This window comes from Cyphellophora attinorum (assembly GCF_001299255.1).
Source record: "Cyphellophora attinorum strain CBS 131958 chromosome Unknown Contig59, whole genome shotgun sequence".
Taxonomy (NCBI): Eukaryota; Fungi; Ascomycota; class Eurotiomycetes; order Chaetothyriales; family Cyphellophoraceae; genus Cyphellophora; species Cyphellophora attinorum.
In genome coordinates, this window is record NW_017253287.1 from 50,957 (window position 1) to 71,527 (window position 20,571).

Here is a 20,571-nt window from a genome sequence, read left to right on the forward strand (position 1 = left end):
CTCGTCCGTTCAGGCTTCCGGTACATGTATGCTCGATACTACGCGTGCTGGCATTGGCAGATCCACCGCCCTCACCATTTTACATCACTTGCTGGTCTGGGCCGGCGGACCACTCGTTCCCAAGTGACCTCGTTTGCAGTGACAGACAGGCATCTTCAGTGGCTTGTCGTCAGCGCTATGATATTGGAGTCGTCCTCGGACTCGTCTTGGCTGCCGGCGGATATGCTTGCCTACAGCCTAATACATTCTCTGCAAATTGTTGCGCAGAACTCGCGCCTCGAAGATGAATCTCTTGGGCCAAGTCTGGCCAACTTTTCGCCCTCGAACACCAGCCGTACATTGCATCAAGGAAGGGCGGTTCACTCCCTGCTCGAAGCTGTTAGGAAGAAAGTCCAGAGAGGCTCGAATTGGGTTCTCACGTGGCGAGGACGGTCAGGGGCAGGCCCTTGTCTAGCCTGGAGATCGCCCGATGGGGGCTTCCACAGCCTGTTGAGACTCGCGAGGGCCTTTGAACAAGTCTAGATGCTCGTATCACACACGAAAGTGGTCAAGGGACCTGTCAACGGCTGGCTTCTCAATCGAACTCGGGGCCATACTGACAGCCTGACAGGAGCCAGCCGCTGTGATATATCGATGACACTTCGTTGTATTCGAGAAACCCGCGCTTGGACCTCGTAGGTCTCCTCGCCAAGTGCTAGAAGCAATGTTCGAACAGTCTAGCCTCTAGCCTTCGATAGCGGCATGGACACTTCGATCCTCTCAAGTCGGCCTCAACTCGTGTAGAGGTCTCTGTTGTCCGACAGCTGAAAGCCATGCGCCTGATCGCAGCAAAAACCTTGGGTGTTCGCGATGTTTCACGGAAAGCCTGGCCTCGGAGAGGCGGCATGTCGAAGAGTTGACTGGTTCATGAAGCAATCTCCATGTTTGCCTTAATTTTAGCAAGGCAGATGGGAATTGACCCCTCGTTCATAGCCCGCTGACCACAACAAACGCTTCGATCTCCGTTTCGTTCATTTCTCAATGTTATGTTCCGACTCCTTTCTATTTTGCTCTGACCCCACCATCATATCATTACATTCTTCGAGCCGACCGTCCACCGCTCGCTGTGAGATTGTCTTGGGAAACGGAGCTAGCTATTCCTGACTCGGCTCAGGAATCTCGGCCATTCTCTGGCACTCCTGCCAACAACCACCATCCGTCTGCACCTGCCCGTGGCCCCGGGTTGGGCTACCACTGCCACACATATCATATCCGTACAGGCCGTCTCACTCCCGGGCAATGTTCTCCTCTCCTGTAAGTCATATTTCATGATCTTGAAACCTGCCACGCCCTGGAGTTATGCCCTGATCTGTAGCATACATCTCATTCCCCGCAATCGACACTACACCTCCGCCGACATGTCTATTCTGGTAGCCTTCTCTGGGGCCTGCCCCGATGTCATCGTCACGGAACTTCCTCGCGACGAGAAGCTTTCGGCCCGCATAGAGGAGTGTGAGAAGTCACTACTGGCCTGCATCGATGAAGACGACGACTGCCAGCGGTGCTCCCGGAAGAAGCCACGGCACGAGACCACGTTCGATGCATATCCAAACAACCTTCCGGCATCCACATCATTCCTGTCAAGGCCGTCAGTCTCCAGCCTTCGCGGCTGCCGCAAACTGATTGCTCTTGCGCTTCATTGCTTCTGCTGTGCCCGTTCCCGAAGGAAGTACCAGCTGCTAACGCGATACCGCTATTCGAAACAAAAGAAACCCTTCTCGTCCATATCCGTTGCCGTCGAGCAACTCACGTCCGAGACCTACGATGAAGAAGACCTTGCCGGCATCCCTGACATCCTCGAGTCGATCAAACTACAAGCCACTGGGCCAACGGAAGCCGCCCGAGCAATACGCAAGAAGTTGAAATATGGCTCTGTGCACAGACAATTACGAGCTTTGACCATTCTCGATGGCTTACTACAAAATGGCCCGCAGCGAATGCAACGCACAATCTTGTCGGATGGCCCTCTACTAGAACGCCTGCGAATCGCCGCCGTTGACCAGGTGTCTGATCCTGATGTCCGCGCCAAATGCAAGGACCTCTTCTCCCAATGGGTTGCTTCCTCCGCCACTGCTCCAGGCCTGGAGGGTGCCAAATCGTTATACAACCAACTTCCCAAGCGTGCGAAGACAAATGTCCAGCGTCAGAAGGAGTCCCGAGTTCTTCGCGAGACAGAAGAGGAGGCTCATCGAGATCGAGCTCTTGAGGAAGAGTCCTATGCTAGCCGTATGGACTCGAACGATTCGCGCTCACGGTCCAACTCCTACGCTGCTGAGACCTCGTCACCCAACACACTCCGGAAGAATCAAGCACCAATACCATTGGGCTCATCAGGCTCCTTCCTCTCCTCCCGAAAAGAAAAGAAGTCTAAGAAGAAAGGCGCCAACCAAGCTTCGACCTCAACAAGGAGAAGCCCGCCATCCTGCAATCCATAGCGTCTGCCTCAGTCGCAACGACCAATCTCAACAACGCCCTTAAGCTCGTCAACCGAGAACACAATCGCGTAGCCGACGACCCAGAAGTCATGAAGCGCTTCGAGACCTGCAAATCTCTCCGCCGCCAGGTGCTCCGGTACATCCACTACGTCGAGCAGGAAGAGTTTCTTGGTGGACTTATACACGCGAACGACGAGCTGGTGGCTGCACTGATCGCATTTGAAGTACTCGATAAGAGCGTAGACGATGACAGTGACTCCGAGGTTGAGGAGGCTATGCATTTGAGCAGACAGGCGAAGATGTCAGAAGCGAGCTCCGCCAGAGATGCGGAGAAGATGGTGGCGGGACTGAGCTTGAACGACAAATCATCAAGGATGGGTGCTTCGCCACCTACGAAGCCGCCGAGGCCCGGTGCGCCGGGTGGGCTGAGAATGCCGCCGCAGCCGGCAGCGTCTCCCGCGGCCAGGAGACAGCAAGTAGAGAGCGAGAGCGAGTCCGCTAGTGACGAGGACGAGGACGATCCCTTCGGAGACAGTCACGCGAGTAAGACGCCGGATTGGAAGGCAAGCCAGCGGAAAGGGTATTTTAAGGAGGTCTGACGGGGGCGCTGATGAGAGAAGAGTCTCTGTTCGGCATGACTTCTCGGATCGGGGTCTTCGAGAGCTATCGGAGGCTATCAGTCATCGGTGGGTTTGGGTTGAACGCCTTTGAGACTGGGGGATGGGGGAGGCATATAGACATATCACGCCTGCAGTACAGTGCGAACGATGCGATGAAGTTCATGACACAGAAATGTTCCCTTTGAGCACTTCTGCCTAGCAGGATGAGATACGCTGCAGTGTATTAGCACGGTCGTCCTCTGCAGCTAAACGGAACGGATCAATCTTGTAGACGGTGGCTGACGAGTGGTCTTTTACAAGACCGGTTGACCGTCTCTGAGCTTGAATCTACGTCCGGATGACAGCTAGACCTTGTTGAGACCGGATGACACAGATTCTTTAAACACGACATCAGGATACAGCAAACGACTCGAAGTCATGTGCAAATACTCGTCACTGTCAGTGTATGACAACACGCATACGCTCTTCAAGCGAGATGTCGACGATATAGTCCCAATGTGTGGCTACCTGAACTACTGCCTAGAGATCTCGCCGGAATCTCAATTCTTACCTTACAAATATATCTGTGTGGACAGAGGTACGATGCTTCACAGCACAACCCTCATCACCAGTGGCTATGCCTCCGCCTTTTCCCATCCCTATCCTCCCTCCTCCTCCGCTCCTTCCTCGCCCGCCTCGACCGCATATGATCCTTCAACTCCTCCAGACCATAGTCCCCAAAGAACACGACAGGGTACGCGATCCGCTCACGTTCCAAGCGGTCGACTTCGTTCTGCATGCCCCTCAAGCACGCATTCATAACTTCTCTAGCACTCGGCCGGTTCTCAGGTATCATGTTAAGGCAACTCGCCAACAGGTGCATAATATCCGTACCGTAGTCCGCGAAACTCTCGTGCGTGAAGCGCCCTTCTAGCCATTGGCCACGAGGCCTGCTGCTATTGCATTTTCGCTCCGCCTCCCGCGGATTTCGTGCAAGATACTGCAGTTGTTGGTCCAGCCACAGATTGTTCGGGCCGAGATCGATCATGGAGAAGACCACGGCTGCGATCTGCCAGACGCCGTGCTTTGGGGTGAAGGGGTATGAAGTGTTGCGGCCAGGATGGATTGTGGGATTCTGCCAGAAGTGGTCGAAGTGGCCCTTGTCGTACTGTTCTGGTGGATCGCAGATCTTGGTGCCCCATTCTCTCCATTTGCGTGAGTTCCGTTCGTGGTTCATGCTGGTCAGCGAGGCGAGGCCGAAGTCAGCGAGCTTCGCTATTGGGTAGCCTCGCATGAGATGGTGCTTGTAGGGGTTTCCGAGCAGGATATTTGCGTCCTTGATGTCGAGGTGGAGGACGAACATTGGATCGGAAGGACCATCCAGAAGGTCATGGTTCAAGACGTCGTCGATCTCGTCCTCATCTCTTTCCGAGAGCTTGAGCCTGTGCAGGGCATGCGCAAGACTGTACAGGACAGCCCAAACGTATAGCAGGGGAATCCGCTCGACCGGCTCGTGTGGGTGCTTTTGTGCGCGATCTGCATTGTACTTCTGATAGACTTCGATGAGACCGAAGATATCCCCGTTCGGACAGTATTCAGTATAGAAGCGCCATGAGTTCGTCGAGCCTAGGAAATGAACAATCTTCCTCAAGACAGGTACGTAAGGAGTCCGTCGACTGAAGAAATCCTGCCAGAAAGCCTTTCGTGGGATCTTCTCCCTGCCATGCGTCCGCCGGAGCAAATCGACTTTCACTCTCGGATCCGATTCTTTGCTTTCCTTGATCGCGACCGAGTCTATGACATGTCCTCTGCTATCAAATCTCTTCCATAAGCCGACTGTGCCGAAAGCGCCCTTGCCGAGGAGTTGAACGCCCTCCCATATCTCGTTCGGGTCATCGCTGACCAGTGCTCGGGATGTCAAGAAATTGTATGCATCTGTGTTGTAGCTACCTTTGAGCCCCCATCTCGTCCTCCGTCGTGCAAGCTTTTTGCGGTCGTTGGTCCAGCTTGCGGTTCTATAGGCAGTGTTCTTGTCATATTCGTGGACAGCGTTTAAGTTGGGATGTTTATTTTCGCGAAGTCGACACGCTTCTTCGTGTTGTAATGCAGAAGTGACGTTGCCCATGGTTTGGTCCCATCGACGTCGATGGACTCACCTTAGGCCCCTGAGACATCATTGAATGGGAGTTGGCCATGATCACTGCGACTTACCTCGAAAGCTGCTGACAATACCTACAAAGGTCTTTGATTGTGTTGCAGGCTCCTTGTACCTGAATGCGGTCGAGGACAGGCAGGCAATGTGCCCGAAACGCAGGTCTTTGTCACTTGTGGTCGCGAAAGAGTTTTGATCATCAGGAGGTCATGGTGTCGTGTACAGGCAGCATTCCTTCTACGCTTTCGCCGAGAACCTGCCGACGGTGCTTCGTAGCTTCCTCTGAGCTAGCGTGAAGTCACCGACAAGCTGGTCATGATCTGATACAGATCTGCAGAGCGAACACACATGTTGTAGTCAGGCCAAGGAGAGTCGTCGGCAAGCAGTCATCGTTGGCTACTAGTATCAAGGTCAGTAGCAGCAGAAGTGCCTGGCTCCTGTTGGTGAGCAGCTACACAGCGTTGTGGTGAGCACTTCTACTTCCTGGAATCAGGGCGGCCTTCACACGAGATGAGAGCGTTGTGTGCAAGCTTTGCAAACCGCCTCGCGGAAGTCGACACCCTTCGACGACATTTGAGCAGCTTGTGTAGGTACCCATTGCTGCCGTGGTACTGTCTGCTCGGGAGCTGTTGCAGCGAAGCGGAGCTCTGGGATTTTTCGGATCTGGTAGCCCTATGGCATAGCTATACCCGAAACGGAGAAAGATGTTGAATCATTGAACCGTGCTTTGACAGCTGAATCACGGAGAAAACCGCTTCTTAGCAGACGACGCTAGGACGCTGATTCCTCGGTATGTTGCAGGCGTCAATACTGAACAGTCGACTGGCTGGAATGGTGTCAAAGTTGCTTAGCCATAGAATGCGGCTCCAAAGTCGAGCTGCGGAAATAGAAAACCTGGAAAAGTCTCGACTCCGGGCCACGTGGAAAAACGTGGCAGGTGGGCAGCCACGAGCAGGGAAGCTGCTTAAAGTTCAATCTCTGCGGACTCATGGTTAGTCAACTGTACTACCTTGATCGGAGGCTCAACATCGGCCAGACGAGAACCAAAGACGAACGAATCAGAATCTCGCGACATCCATGAGCGTCCGAGCTCCAAAATACGAAGTCGATGTTCGACGAAGCTGATGATCGTAGTGCAAGAATGGCCAGGGCGAACCTGAGAGCGTCTTTCAACGGCATAACGCACGTCAACCACATGCCGCCCGCGAAGAGATGCATGCATCCGTGTCAGCCGCTTATGGAGGCAGCCGAATGACATCCAAACCGTCGGGTCTGTAGAACCGCGGCATGCTTGTGCACGATGTGAGTCGCAGTAAATCGTACTATACTGTCACCGGGAATGTTTGTGAGATTAGTGATGGTGATAGAATTGCCGTGTGACTTCCCCCTCACTGCTGCTCTGGCTTGGCTCAAATCTTCTGGAACGTTAGCCAAGTCGATCTTGAAACACAGTTTCCACCCAACTTTCGCTTCAATAATCAGGCAATCACTCTCTCTCCCTGCGTGCTGTCTCGTTGAGCGATACACAGCATGTGCAATGATGCCTGCCGTACATGTAAAGCCCTGTTTCCAGTCTCTCTGGCTGTAGGCTACCTAATAAGTCCACCTAGATGGTACAGAGCGCCATTGATCCGAGCTACCCCTAGCCTGCCATCGCTGAAGGCTTGTTCTCTTTGAACGCCACCACGCGCCGGCGGGTGGCATTCGGGGCCCTGATCTGCTCTTCTGGAGCACACTAGCCCAGTTTTGAGATCCTTGTCGGTTCACTTCTGCAGCACCCTCGCTCTGCGCTGTTGTGCATATGCACGTCTCCTTCCCTTTACCCAAAATTTTTGCCTCTCGTCGCCGACACAAACCTCCAACGCCATCAAATCCGACTCAACAATACTACTCATCATACCAACATAATCGCGTGTGGTTGCTGAGCCCGCTCTACCATCCACAGCGATACGACCACGCTTCTGACTGTCCCGGCAGCTCACCGTCTCACTTCAATCTCCGCCTCCTGTTTTTGCTGCGACCTCGTCTTCATGTCATGACGCTTCCAACCTGACATCTTCGCACTTCTTCCTGTCGCTCATAGCACTTGAGGGCACAGCTTCCGACCGACTTTCTGGAAGTCGTTGCACGCAGCAACTTAATTGTCGACGCATTCTGGTTGTTCATGCCGACATCATTATTCTGACCAGACCGGACCGTTCCGAGGCCACGTTTCTGTCAGAGCCAGCCCACGACAGAGGCCCCCAACATGGGCAATTCTCAGGGCAAGCCTGTCGTCTACACAGATGAAGGTATATTAAATCCTACTGTCGTCTCGGATTGCTAAACTGACGCTTGTAGTCAACTTGAACCACTTTCGACTTCTCAGGGTGGTAGGCAAGGGTGCTTTCGGAAAAGTCCGCATCGTTGAACGAAAGGATTCTGGTCTCACATTTGCTCTCAAATATATACGCAAAGATGAAGGTAATGAGAGCGCCGTACCTCAAGGTCCAAACGTGTGCTGATTAGGATTTCCAGTCGTTCGCTCAGAAAGTGTACGTAACATCATCCGTGAACGACGTATGCTGGAGCATCTCAACCACCCATTCCTATGCAATCTACGATATAGCTTCCAGGACATCGAATACCTCTACCTCGTAGTGGACTTGATGAATGGAGGCGATCTTCGGTTTCACATCCAACGGAAGGCCTTCACTGAGGAAACAGTGCGCTTCTGGATGGCAGAGATCGCCTGCGCGCTCAGATATATTCACGGCCAAGGTATCGTGCATCGAGATTTGAAACCCGACAATGTCCTGCTTGACTCGGAAGGCCATGTTCATTTGGCCGACTTCAACGTCGCCTCGGATTTCAAGCCGGGCAAACCACTAACCAGCAAATCCGGAACTCTGGCATACCTGGCGCCAGAGGTATTCAGGGGCTCAGGCTACCTGAGCGAGCCAGACTGGTGGTCGTTGGGTGTCACTATGTACGAGTGCATCTATGGCAAGAGACCTTATGAGGCAAGAGCCATGAAGAGCTGGCCGAGAATGTGTGTGCAGCAAACCCGAAGTACTTTGTTACGAAGCCACCAGTGTCGATGCCATGTCTACACGCTATGACATCGTTGATGGAAAAGGACCGGCGGAAACGAATAGGTGCTACAGGGTTCGCCACTTTCGTCAACCACCCTTTCTTCCAACCAATCGACTTTATGGCACTTGAACGAAAACAGATAGCGCCAATATTCGTCCCATCGAGTGAGAAGACCAACTTTGATGCAACGTACGATCTGGAAGAATTATTGTTAGAAGAGGCACCACTGGAGGCCAGAGCGAGGAAGCAGAAACCGAGAGCCGAACTGAGGCACGACGCCACAAGTCGCGAAATTAGAGAGGACGAACTCCATCGCATGATCGAGACCATGTTCGAACCCTTCGACTACACCAGTGCGAGCTATGAAATGTGGGTCGACCATTCTGCATCGCATTCCAAGATTACTGACCAAGTATACAGACAAGCAGCGGAAGCTGTAGCAGGCAAGGTTCCACCACCCGATGAGAATCTGGAGACGACCTTATCAAATCGATCACAAGCACGATCGCAAGCATCATCAGCGGATGGTTCTCCACCGATTTCACCGACCGCTATAACGCAAGAACCGCAGGGCTCGGACAACTTCCCTGCACTGGAGGAGTTGCGGACAGCACTTCCACAGACGTCAGCTCAGGTTCCAAGACCGATGTCAGCATCGAAGTCGTTCAGTCGTCCACTCCCGCCTCAACGACCGCAGGCTGCATCGCGACAGATGAGCAAAGGTGGAGGTGTACAAATGGTGCTAGACGAAGGAGGAAGCTGGTCGCAGCTATCGGATCAGACCTCGAGCCTGCCAGCGGATGCCGGAGCAGATCGAGGCGGCGACAAGGGTGGAAGCGTACTTGGCTTTCTCAGTCGAAAGAAGGGCCGAGATAGGAGTCCGAAACCCAAGGAGCCCGGCGTGCTGGGCAAATATGGTGCACGACACATCATCAACTAATCGTCGAACTGCTCTGACATCCAGATCAGTGACATTGTCTTGAGGAGGCCTCTATCACCGCAGACCAAGCTGGCTTCCTCATGGTGAGATCTTCCTTTTGAATTTGAGCAGTCACGACCGTTTCGGAACAATCGATACCCGGAATACTGGCATGAATCATAACATTGCATGATGAAAGGCGGATGGAAGAGAGGGGAAGATGGCGGTGGTTCTTGTATTTACCTACCGGGCGATGGTGAGATGGACTATACTGTACCAACAAAGTCACGAAACATTGGCGGCAATAATGCACTGGATGCGCGCCCACTCTATTCCGAGGATTACATACAAATCATACATATCTCAGACTCATCATAATTATCATCAAACTGATCTGGTGTACTGATCAATTGAGAAGCAAGTTGATCAATTTGCAGGTGTTATGCTGGAGTGGGGTTGTGGTTGCCAGTGTTTTTGGCCTGTGGTTGCTGGGAAGGTAGCGTCACTAGCGCCTGTGCGGTGTAGCTCCAACTCGGAACTCTTGCTCTTCTCTCATGTCAACACCCGCCTCTCATATCCTCGAACCACACCCAGCCTGCACCACAGCTTCGGTACCTTCTCTATACCCTGGGGAAGCTCTGGTCGACTGACTTTCGACAAACATCACTAAACCAGACCTGTCGCACTGCATATCAAATATGAGTACCTTTTAAAGTCCTGGTCTTGGGGAATCTCGAGCACGCGTCGGATCGCGTCCTCCATCCCGCCATATCCCTGCACATCACTCGATACCTTGACAACGGTCTGCCAGACACCCTATGAATGGCAGCTGCTGTCCTAGTACCGCCGTCGCCTCACGATTCGCTGTCTATAGGCAACATGGCTACTGCGAGTCATCGAAGGGCACCTCTGGCGAACATTCCAAATGCCACCAACTCGCCGCATCGCTTCCTGACCACGAGCGGTTCAAAACGCTCACGTGCTCAGGCCAACATATCACTACAGGAAAATGAGCCACCTCAAAAGCGCCTTGCTGTTGACAAAGCCACGACTGGGCCTGTCACACCCACCCGAAACACGGTCGAAGAGGGTATTCGATCGAGGCAATGGCACAGCTGGCTCCAATGCATTTCAGAAGAAGTTGGTCGCAGCAGCATCGCAATCCAAAGCTGGCATGCGAGTGACCAAGAATGTCGAGCCAACACAGAAGGAGGACTCTCAACTTCGGCGGTGGCAGGAGCATTATCGAAAATTATTCCCTTCGTTCTCTTTCTACTTCGACGGCTTCACGGAGCCTGCCCGTGCTCGCGAGCAGGCTCAATTCGTCAAGCACATCTTACATTTCGGTGCGGTAAGTGTCGACATGCCTTGCTCGTGTGGCGACCAGCTTAGCTAATACTCGCGTAGAAAGAAGAGAAGTTCTTCTCGAAATCGGTCACCCATATCATCACAACCAGGCAGATACCTACCGAAGACATCGCCTCTGTAGCTTCTGGTCAGGATGATCAGTCGCAGGCCACGAGTACGTCGGCCCTGGACAAAGCGGCCCGACAGCGTAAGGATGGTGCACCTGCCTTGGATATTCTGCAGCGAGGGCTGCAGATGGGCATGAAAATATGGGCAGCCGAGAAGCTACAGCGAGTTCTGTCGACCATGGAGCAGAAGAGCACATTGGCGCCTGCACGAGAAGCGGTTCGGGATCAGAATGATCTGTCCCAGGCACTGCGGAACGACAGGGTGGTAACATCGGAGCGTGAGAGGCCTGGCCTGCAGCGTGACCTCATTCCATTTAAGGGCCCGTACATCTACATCCACGACATGGACGAACGATATCGACCAACAATGGCCCGAGAATACAAGCAGCCAGCAAAGAAGGGTGATGGAGAGTGGCCGCAATTCCGCTCCGCTGCGGTTGGCAAGTGTCCTTTTATCGAGGATCCGCAACTTAGGAAGGATCAGGAACGCAAAGCAGCACAACAGCGCGCCCTTCAACGAGAAGAGCCTACGCGAATGCAACCACCGCGACGGGTAAGTCCTCGCAAGTCGCTCAGGGAACTGCACAATCCTCCACCAGCAACCATCAACCCAAGTATGCTTCACAAGCGAACCGACTCCACCAACTCTTTTCCACCATTGCCCAGCCAGAACGGCATGGACTTCGTCCGAGCTCCTGGAGGCCCGCTGCTGATGACTCGTGAGCCTGCCGCGTCCGGGATTCAACGCTCCAACTTGACTTCGGCGATACAGTCCAACATGATCTCGTCCACAGCCGCGACTGGTGTCAAAACTAATACCAGCAAGGAAGTCAACGAGCTCAAGCGGAAAGTGCTCGAGCGCAGTAATACTGGCAGCGCGTCTGTTGGTTCAATACCGAGCTCGCATCGTATGCAGGACCTGGCTGGCGTGTTAAAGAATGCTCGGGCTCCCGCTCCAGCACGAGCAGCGAAGAGCAAAGCACAAGAGAAGCTCGGTGGCATTCAGGAGGACGAAGAGGAGGAATACCTCCGTCAACGGGCGAGTAAGGGCAACCGCAAACGATCACAACGGGAACCCAAACCTGGTTATTGCGAGAATTGTCGTGATAAGTACGAGGACTTCGATGAGGTAAGTTTGCTTCGACTACTATCGTGGACTTGGCTGACTGTAAATAGCACATCCTCTCACGCAAACACCGAAAGTTCGCAATGACTCAGAGCAATTGGGAAGAGCTCGACGCTTTACTGGCGAAACTACAGCAGCCATGAAGAGGCCCAACAAAACACCACCACATACCAGCAGCAGTACAATTGCACTCCTTTTGATTTTCACTTCGACTTAGCGGCTTTGAGCGTTCACAGGCGCGATACCTTTTTGACATCGGGATTCAGTTACTCGTTCATCCGCGCAGCATGGTTTTCCTCGGTATTCACAAAAGCTGCTCCATTTCTGAAGGACTCGGACGATGCAGCAGCATCATCATAATCAGCATCAACAGCATCAGCATTAGCATACAAAGGAGTCATTTGCTGGGATCGAGAGTGACCCACAAGTGGGTGGGTTGACAAGGAACGATATGCGAGGAACACATGTCGAAATGAAAGCATGAATATGTATTCGGCTCACTGTCGACATGGGACTTTGTTGTCTGAGAGGACCAGCAAGGTCAAACTCGCGGCAGATGGCTCAGTATCGTTCTATACCTATACGCATATACTCTGCCCTGTAAGGAGCACGGGTCCACAGCATTCCTCTGCAGGGCATATATTTATTTGTACGCATAGCTAGTTAGACATAGTATATGTGTATGCACATTGGTAGTGAGAAGCGCTGACATCGGCACAAGGCTCTAAGTGTATGTTGAATGCGAGATGTGGCGCGAGGATAGAGGTAGTAGCACAGGTCCAGGGACTGCCACTGAGATATCTGGCTCGGCAGTGCCAAGGCTTCCGGCGGGATGAGCCTGCCGGGAGTTGTGGCGGCCTTCGAAGTTACCTACGACCCTTCACTCGGTACCACTACCTTTCACCAGAACTATTTTGCCTGCAGCTGATCTCCCTCTGTTCGTCAGGCAAAGGACAGAGTCGTAGATGAATTGCGTCTAAGAATAAAGCCATACGCCTGCCCACCCACTACTTTACCCCAATACACGTACGACTCGTCACCTCATCTCGTGCCCATCTACGTCGTCACAACCATGTCTCGGCGTCCTGCGGGCAACGACCGCGCGGCACAAAACACTCAGACCCTCAAAGCGCTCGTGAAACTCGAAGGCAACAAAGTATGTGCCGATTGCAAAAGGAACAAGCATCCTCGGTGGGCGAGCTGGAACCTAGGTGTCTTTGTCTGCATCCGATGTTCAGGCATTCATCGCGGCATGGGAACGCATATCAGCAGAGTCAAGTCAGTCGATCTTGATTCGTGGACGGATGAGCAGCTACAGAGCATACTGAAATGGGGCAATACACGAGCCAACAAATATTGGGAAGCCAAACTTGCACAGGGCCACAGTCCTTCAGAAGCCAAGATAGAGAACTTCATCCGCACAAAGTACGAGTCGAAACGATGGGTGATGGATGGACCAATGCCAGATCCGTCGACGTTGGGCGCTGATGATGAAGAGCCGTTGAGTATTGTGCAGGAAAAGACCAAACTTGAGCGGTCGGCTTCACAAAGGACAGGCCAGCAGCCACAGTCGTCGGCAAGAGCGCCGCCCCCACCACGAGCTGCCGCGCCTGCGGTCGATCTGTTTGGCGATATCTCTGAACCTCCTGCCAGACCCAGCACAGCAGACCTCCCTCAGTCCAAGCCTGCAGCGCGGACGGCACCACCTGCTGCCAAACCTGCCCCTAAGCAGGGAGACTCTTTACTTGGGCTCGACTTCTTTGGTGCGCCGCCCAGCGCGGGAGCCCCTCGTCCAGCGAGTGCTGCATCGAATCCAACAGCGCCTGCATCCAATCCACGAGGAGATCTCAAGAACTCCATACTTTCACTTTACAGTGCAGCACCAAAGCCGCAGGCCGCTTCACAGCCCAGTCACGATCGGCAACCATCCTTTGGTGGTGTGTCTTCCGCAGCACCAGCCAAGAAGGACGCCTTCGGAGGCCTGGCAGACGCTTTCGGCGGTCTCAACTTCTCGAGCACACCAAGCCCAACAGTGAAGTCGCCGCCTGTGCAGTCAGCGTCGTCGGCTTTCTCAGGACTTAGCTTCCCATCAGCAGCACCAGCCAAGTCTACGCCATCGGCAGCTCAGGTGACATCGCCGCCGCCATTGAGTGGTGGCAATTTCTTCGACTCTACTCCTACGAGCCCTCCCGCGCCGCGACCAGGCCCTGTACCTCAGGCGAACAGTAGCCTCAACTTCTCGTTCACTCAGAATGCTACACCTGCTGCTCCTCCAGCACCAAAACCCGCGCCTGTTCCTGCTGCGAAACCTGTCTCTATACCTGCTGACATGTTTGGCGGAGACGACTTCGGAGGATGGTCATCTGCGCCAACTACACAGTCTGCAGCTCCTCCTGCCCCGGTCACAGCACCCAAAGTCGCCTCGCCAAGTATTACAAAGACATCCAACGATTTCAGCTCGGCCTTCAATCTCTCGTCTCAGCCAACAAAGACGCAGCCACCTGCACCCAAGCCAGCGGCAGTGCCAACAAGCAACAACGCCTTCTCGGACCCCTGGGGTTCACTGGCTGCGGCGGATAGCAGTCCGTGGGGAGCGCCAGAGCCGGTGCCACCCAAGCCAGCTGCTCCCACCGTCGATCTCGGGAAGGTGCCGTCACGCATAACACCGAATGACATTACAGGCGGGTGGGGAGCGCCTATATCGCAAGCAGCCAAGCCTACACGGCAACCTTCGGTCACGGCGGACGAGGACTTTGGGGGTTGGACTTCTGCTTCAGCTACTCAGACGCCAGCTACAAGCAAGCCCAGTGGTGGTGGGTTTGGAGGCGGCCTGGAAGATAACCCATGGGGATGAGAATAGCGTAGCGGGTGGTCAGTCGAGTTAGTGCACAGGCCATACGTGGTAGACATCGAGGTACGACTTGAGCGATAGCTCGTGCAGTGGACGCCTCTGCATGGAAATCCGGAAATGCAAATGCAAGTCCTCTCCGGCGCCGACGGAAGTACCACGACCCGGGCGATCGAGCTTGTCAAAGAATACCTTCCTCGTCGGCGACCTGCATGTCTTTGACGTAGAGTTGGCAGCTGCCAGGCTCCAAATGCTTGGACGCAGCCCGAGTAGCACAAAATGCGAGGCAAGGAAAGTGGCGTTACGCAGAGGAGGTGAGATGAGCCGAAATGAAATGTGGAAAATGATCTGCAGCACAGCCACAGGTATCACGAAAGCCACAGGTAGAAGAAATTGACCGGGGTGAGCTAAGCTGCTGCCCCGGGAGGCGTACTAGTTAGGCGGTACTCGCGCCCCTGGTTCGTACCTGTTGGGCTCCTAAATCCTGAAATCTAAGGGCTCCGGAGGACTGCCGCCTTATCGTGCAGCCACGCGCTGTGCGATTCGTGGTCCGGCGAACAAGGCCGCTAGCGTACCTACTCCGTGATCACTGCACCTCTTGCATTCGAGTCGACCATCATAGACCGCTTGCTTGTGCCTTTCAACGTTGCCAACAGTTCTTCCACAAGCGTCGTCCTATACCTCACTTCAACGTCAAGTAAATCTCACCAAAGTATAAGCCGCTCCGTACACACACTCGACGACTAGAACCGCCGCCCGGCCTAGCGTGCAGCCGCCCATCCCCTACCGCGAACGACTTCCTGCACGAGGCATCTACGCCCGCCCGATGGTCACGATTCGTCAGAGAGATAATACATACGGTTCCTTATACATTCGCATGGCAAGATAAGGGAATGGTAGCCGCACGGAGATTTTAGACTGCACTCCTGTGCTGGCCCACAGCGTCTCCTGGACCAGAAGTACTGGCAAGGCAAGGCGTTGAGCTCAATGCAGGTACGTACAAGACAGACAACCCACAGCGAGAAACGATGTAGCAGAGCTGTTGTCACGGTCAGACAGGAGCGGTAGCGAGCTCTGCGCCTCGGGCGGTTGTGCTCGTGTGATGAAAGATCAAGGCGACGTCTATCGCTTAGATGAACCACCACACACTCAGCGTTCCATGCCTCAAGTCCATATTGAACGCCGTACTGACAAGAGCCTCAACAGACTACAACCAGGCCTCGCGACAATGCCGCGAGCTTTGCTTCCCGCCGAGGCCACCTCCAGCAACTCTCGATCAGCAATGACGATCATCACGTAACCGAAGCGATAGGCTACATGTACGGCGATGAAGATCACGATGGTCAGCGCAGCTCAAAAGGCTCCTCGGGCAATCCGACTTCACCTATCGAGCGCCGAATGCAAGACTTTCACTTGAATGACCAGCCCGTCCGAAGAACTTCAATACCTCGGAAAGCCATGCCTGAACGACAACTGTCAAACGGGAAGGTGATCGTGGGCCCGAATACGCAGAGGCCGCAACCTTTGAGACAAGCTTCATGGGACAGACAAGGAACACCTTCGCCTCCTCCACATGGCCGAGATCGCTCGCCGTCAGACACCGCCAACACGCATTTTCCTCTCAATGATACCGACTACGAGTCCAGCCCGGCAGCTGTGGCACAGGAGCTCAGCAATCTGCAAGCTCTGCGACGTATGTCTATGCTGTCGATGGATGGAGGAGCAGCTGGTGATCCTGATTTACCACATCTAAATCCTGCTGCACTTCCGAGTGCTCCGGCCTCAAACGCAAGTGAAGACGACGACTCTCGGCTGTTTTGGGTTCCTGCAAGATTACATCCAGAATTAGCACCCAAAGAGTTCAAGAGCTTCTTAGACAGCAAGGCAGAGCAGATCAAGAGACGGTCAGGGGAACTATCGCAGTTCACAAGTCCAGGCACATCAAGATCGAATTCTGCCTCATCACTGGGCGTAGACAACGGCGGCTTGCGAAGGAAAAAATCGATGCTGTCCCGCCAGATAGACAGCTCAGCCGGCTATCAAGATGGAGCAGACAGACTGGAACGAAAGAGGTCGCTCCGACAGAGTGGTGGTCCGGACCCAACGTTGCTGGCACTTGAGACATTGGTCTCGGGAGAGAATCGAAGGGCTAGCGTGGAGAGCCCAGGTCAGGATTCTCAAGAGGAGGATGTTATTCTACCCTCGATACCTGGTTCTACGCTGAAACGCTCAACGAGGACAACATACAGGAAAGCTGGGAGCGTCAAAGGCGGCCGTCCTGATCGGTCGACCTACGCGCAGCGGGCAGCACGCCGGGTTGCAACTCACGGTGACACACCTATCACGCCTGCTACGCCTGAAGTACCTCAGATGCCTACCTTTTCGTCAAGCGATTTTAACCTCACACTGACGGACCCGTCGTCACGCGAGTCAATTCCGCCCAGGACTGAGAGCACTCCTGCGGCAGGCAGTCGGCAAGGCGGAGTGTACAACTTCTCAAGACCTGCGAACCTCGCAAAGCATTCTCAGGAGCGCCTTAACGATGGCCGGCAGACGTTCGACGGCATATTAGGTGGGTCATCGCACCGCAATAGTACTGCAAGTATGCCGGAAAGAATGACGCAGCCATTGCCTGAGCCGCCAGAGCAGCGGCTTGTTCCCCAGATCATCGAGACACCGGCGCCTGAAGAGCGTCCGTCGACCGCACCGTCTCCAGCGCCTATACAGCCGCCAATGCGGCATCCTGAGCGGTCATCATCGCGGGATGCGCAGAAACAGCCGTACCAACGTCCCGGTATGCCTCCGAAACAACAATCTTCTGTCAATGCGATACCACAACTCCAGCAACGACAGCCGTCACAGACATATCAGAAAGGGCCGCAAAGCTTAGACCAGCCTTCGCCTCTGCCGGGCAACAACACCAATACAGCCGACCTCTCTTACATCCCAACACTGACAGTCGACAAGCGAGCAGACCATCGAGCAAAGGATGAGCCCAAAAAGTCCAGCTGGGGTTGGCTGCTGGGCAAGGAAGAGAGGAAGGACGAGAAAGTAGACAAACCCAAAGCCAAAATAGTCAAACCACCCCAATCGCACGACAACACCCGACTCGACGTTCTCCAAACCTCCATCGAAGGCAACAACAAAGGTCGCGAGAGCCTGGTGATCGACCGCGAAAGTCTCCGACTCGACGAAGAGCGCAAGAAGGAATCGATCCGCAAAGCCAGTGGCGAAGGCAAAAAGGAGAAGGAAGGCTTGTTCTCCTCCCTCTTCGGCAAGAAAGGCAAGGCCGAGAAGGAAACCACAAAGGGCGGCAACAAGTATAAGGATCGACTGTCGCCTGAGCCTACGATTCGAGAGCTCAAGCCGGATATCGACTATAATTGGACAAGATTCTCGATTCTGGAAGAGCGTGCGATTTACAGGATGGCGCACATGAAGTTGGCGAATCCGAGGAGGGCGCTGTACAGTCAGGTACTGCTAAGCAATTTCATGTATAGCTATCTGGCCAAGGTGCAGCAGATGCATCCGCAGATGAATCTGCCGACGAGTGCGAAGCAGCAAAGACGGCAGAAGGAGCAGCAAGGTGGTGGGACCCCAGGTGGTAGTGGTAGCCAGCAGGGTCAGAGCAGTAGTCAGCCAGAGGAGTTCACGCAGTACCAGCGGTACCAGCAGGTGAGTTCATGATGTCCGCTAACGTCAGCCAAGGAATATTGTACTGATTTTCACACAGGCTCAAAACGCCCAACAAGCCCAATCCCAACCTCAGGCTCAGTCGCAGCCAACGCCTTCATCGCAGCCGGAACCGCAGCAAGAGCCACACGCGTATGCCTACCAGCCGAGTCAGACAGGACAGGCATACGAAGGCGATAGCTCACAGTACGGCTACGACACGAATGGTCAACACCGCGGGGTGGATCCAAGGAGCCAGCAGAGTCATCAACATCACCATCAGCCGAATGGCAACTACATGAGCAATGCCAGTGGCAGTAACCCATACTATCAGGGCGCGTCGAATAGGCAGGCGGTTTCGAGAGGCGGAAATGATGACGACGGGGATATGTGGTGATGTGATGATTCGGTGGGCAGAATCACCGTCGAGCAGGTTGAGAATGAGGCGGCTTGATGAAGACCGGATGGATGTGAGACTTGAGTTTCTTCTCTCTTCCAGCATAGCGATTCAGGACATGGGTTTGAGAAGAGTAGGGACAGTGGATGTTGATTCTGGTGGACTGGAAGATCCTCATATCGAGGGACCGCGGTACGGTGAGCGCTGGTGTGGTAAGGGCGGCAGGACGGGCACGAGGACAACGATGCGGTGTCATACATATTTACACGAACGTTAATGATCGAAGCAACCGAGCGAGCGAAGAGAGCAGTTCCATCACGATGTATATACAGCGGCCTCGCTCCAAGTCTGCAAGGATGAGCCATTTGAGTTGCATCTTTTCAACTATATCTGCGACTCCAAGGACTGTCGGCTTGTCCCATGCGTATAGATCGATGGCTGTTCATGTACAGGACGTGCCAGTGAGGTCTCATCTGCCATTTGGAGTATAAATACCGGTTCTAGTAGCCCGGTGAAGGAGATCGCGTCATCCGGCGACGATGAGGGCTCGCAATCAATCTCGTCAACCGGCTTTCGCCAAGGCTGCTTGACCGCGCTTCCGACGTCAGACCTCCTCCGTACTTTGCACTTCGGTGTGAGTCTCATATGCCGTCACTTCATCTAGCTCAACTCAATCCAACACTGCACCTGGTCTAACATACGACTGATTCTCATAGCGGGCTCGACTCCATCGATCGTCGCGATCGCACGATCCGTCACAATTGACCCATCTTGAAGCGAAGCGAACCTCACGTTACTGCCTGCCTGCCCGCCGCACGGGGCACCATCCATCCGCTGTCCTTGGCTAGCCAAAGGCACCGCATATGCTGCGACGTGTCTTTCCAATTCCCCGTGGAGTCTCACGCCAAACCACCGGTTCCCCAGTCTTGAAGTACCAGTCCCGCAGCAAAACATCAAAACCCGCCACAAACGCAAAACAGCAGCCACCACAATCCTCAACGCCTGTTGCCCCTCCACACAAACCCGCGCACTTCGACTTGCTTTTCAGCTTAACAGTCGCCTGGTCAGTCTGGTACCTCTACGATCACTACCTGGGTGAGAAATCCCGCGATCCCTATAAGAGCGGTATCCAACATCTCAAAGACTGTTGGAGGGACGCGTCTACGCCTGGAATAGGGCCAGATCAGGGAGGGTTTTGGGCGAAGTGTAGACACGTCTTCGATAGACGAGTGGTTGAGAACAAGGCTGCTTGGAACAGGGCTAGGGGTAGGGATTCTGGAGTGTGAGGAGGCAAGATGACGGACGCTTATGCCAGAGAAGAGTACGTTTTTCTTGATGTGCCTCTGTTTATCTTTTTCTTTTTACCCGTCTGCCTTCTGCCATCCTATTCAATCCTTCTCACCTGCGGGTGTTGCGAGGCCGACCTAGCCAACCCCCCCCTCCCTTTTCCAACGCCCCACCACCACCACCACAACTAACGTCAACCCACCCCCAACAGACAGAACCAAACCCTCCTCGCATCCCTCCACGCCAAAACATCCCAACTCCGCGGCATCACCGACAACATCTACGCGCAGGCCTCGAACCAGCAAACGCTCGACAACACCAATGAGGTGTTTAGTAACATGGGCACGAGCCTGAGGGGAAGCATGGGACGGATGGGGCGGATGGCGCGGCAGGGGGATCGGGTTGCTGTGTTGAAGCTCGCGGGGATAATTATTGGGGTGTTTTTGGTTTTGTGGTTTGTGCTGGGTTTCTTGTGGAGGTTGGTGTTTGGGCGGTAGGACGGGGGAAGGGAGAAGTGGAGGTCGGGGTAGGTGTCACATTGCAAGAT

General features: G+C 54.1%; 7 protein-coding genes across 7 annotated transcripts; 6 read left to right on the top strand and 1 right to left on the bottom strand.

The window, feature by feature from the left end:
- Positions 1-1,397: 1,397 nt before the first annotated feature.
- On the top strand, positions 1,398-3,073 carry AB675_4077 (LAS seventeen-binding protein 5; the record flags this gene model as incomplete). Its single annotated transcript, XM_018144189.1, has 2 exons — positions 1,398-2,404; positions 2,431-3,073. 2 exons carry the CDS (start codon positions 1,398-1,400, stop codon positions 3,071-3,073), a joined length of 1,650 nt encoding a protein of 549 aa, XP_017994427.1.
- Positions 3,074-3,698: 625 nt separating this feature from the next.
- Positions 3,699-5,198, bottom strand: AB675_4078 (uncharacterized protein; the record flags this gene model as incomplete). Its single annotated transcript, XM_018144190.1, has 1 exon — positions 3,699-5,198. One exon carries the CDS (start codon positions 5,196-5,198, stop codon positions 3,699-3,701), a length of 1,500 nt encoding a protein of 499 aa, XP_017994440.1.
- Positions 5,199-7,473: 2,275 nt separating this feature from the next.
- On the top strand, positions 7,474-9,240 carry AB675_4079 (Serine/threonine-protein kinase 32B; the record flags this gene model as incomplete). Its single annotated transcript, XM_018144191.1, has 5 exons — positions 7,474-7,516; positions 7,566-7,688; positions 7,743-8,276; positions 8,372-8,669; positions 8,721-9,240. 5 exons carry the CDS (start codon positions 7,474-7,476, stop codon positions 9,238-9,240), a joined length of 1,518 nt encoding a protein of 505 aa, XP_017994445.1.
- A 988-nt stretch (positions 9,241-10,228) lies between these two features.
- Positions 10,229-11,963, top strand: AB675_4080 (Hsk1-interacting molecule 1; the record flags this gene model as incomplete). Its single annotated transcript, XM_018144193.1, has 3 exons — positions 10,229-10,570; positions 10,627-11,823; positions 11,871-11,963. The coding sequence occupies 3 exons, from the start codon at positions 10,229-10,231 to the stop codon at positions 11,961-11,963; spliced, it is 1,632 nt and encodes a 543-aa protein (XP_017994436.1).
- Positions 11,964-12,892: 929 nt separating this feature from the next.
- AB675_4081 (uncharacterized protein) lies at positions 12,893-14,674 on the top strand (the record flags this gene model as incomplete). The annotated part of the gene is made up of 1 exon (XM_018144194.1): positions 12,893-14,674. The coding sequence occupies one exon, from the start codon at positions 12,893-12,895 to the stop codon at positions 14,672-14,674; it is 1,782 nt and encodes a 593-aa protein (XP_017994428.1).
- A 1,127-nt stretch (positions 14,675-15,801) lies between these two features.
- AB675_4082 (Protein zds1) lies at positions 15,802-18,737 on the top strand (the record flags this gene model as incomplete). Its single annotated transcript, XM_018144195.1, has 3 exons — positions 15,802-15,822; positions 15,875-18,343; positions 18,402-18,737. The coding sequence occupies 3 exons, from the start codon at positions 15,802-15,804 to the stop codon at positions 18,735-18,737; spliced, it is 2,826 nt and encodes a 941-aa protein (XP_017994446.1).
- A 1,295-nt stretch (positions 18,738-20,032) lies between these two features.
- On the top strand, positions 20,033-20,502 carry AB675_4083 (uncharacterized protein; the record flags this gene model as incomplete). The annotated part of the gene is made up of 2 exons (XM_018144196.1): positions 20,033-20,058; positions 20,236-20,502. Coding segments are annotated over 2 exons (293 nt in total), but the record flags the coding sequence as incomplete, so codon positions are not given.
- Positions 20,503-20,571: the final 69 nt, after the last annotated feature.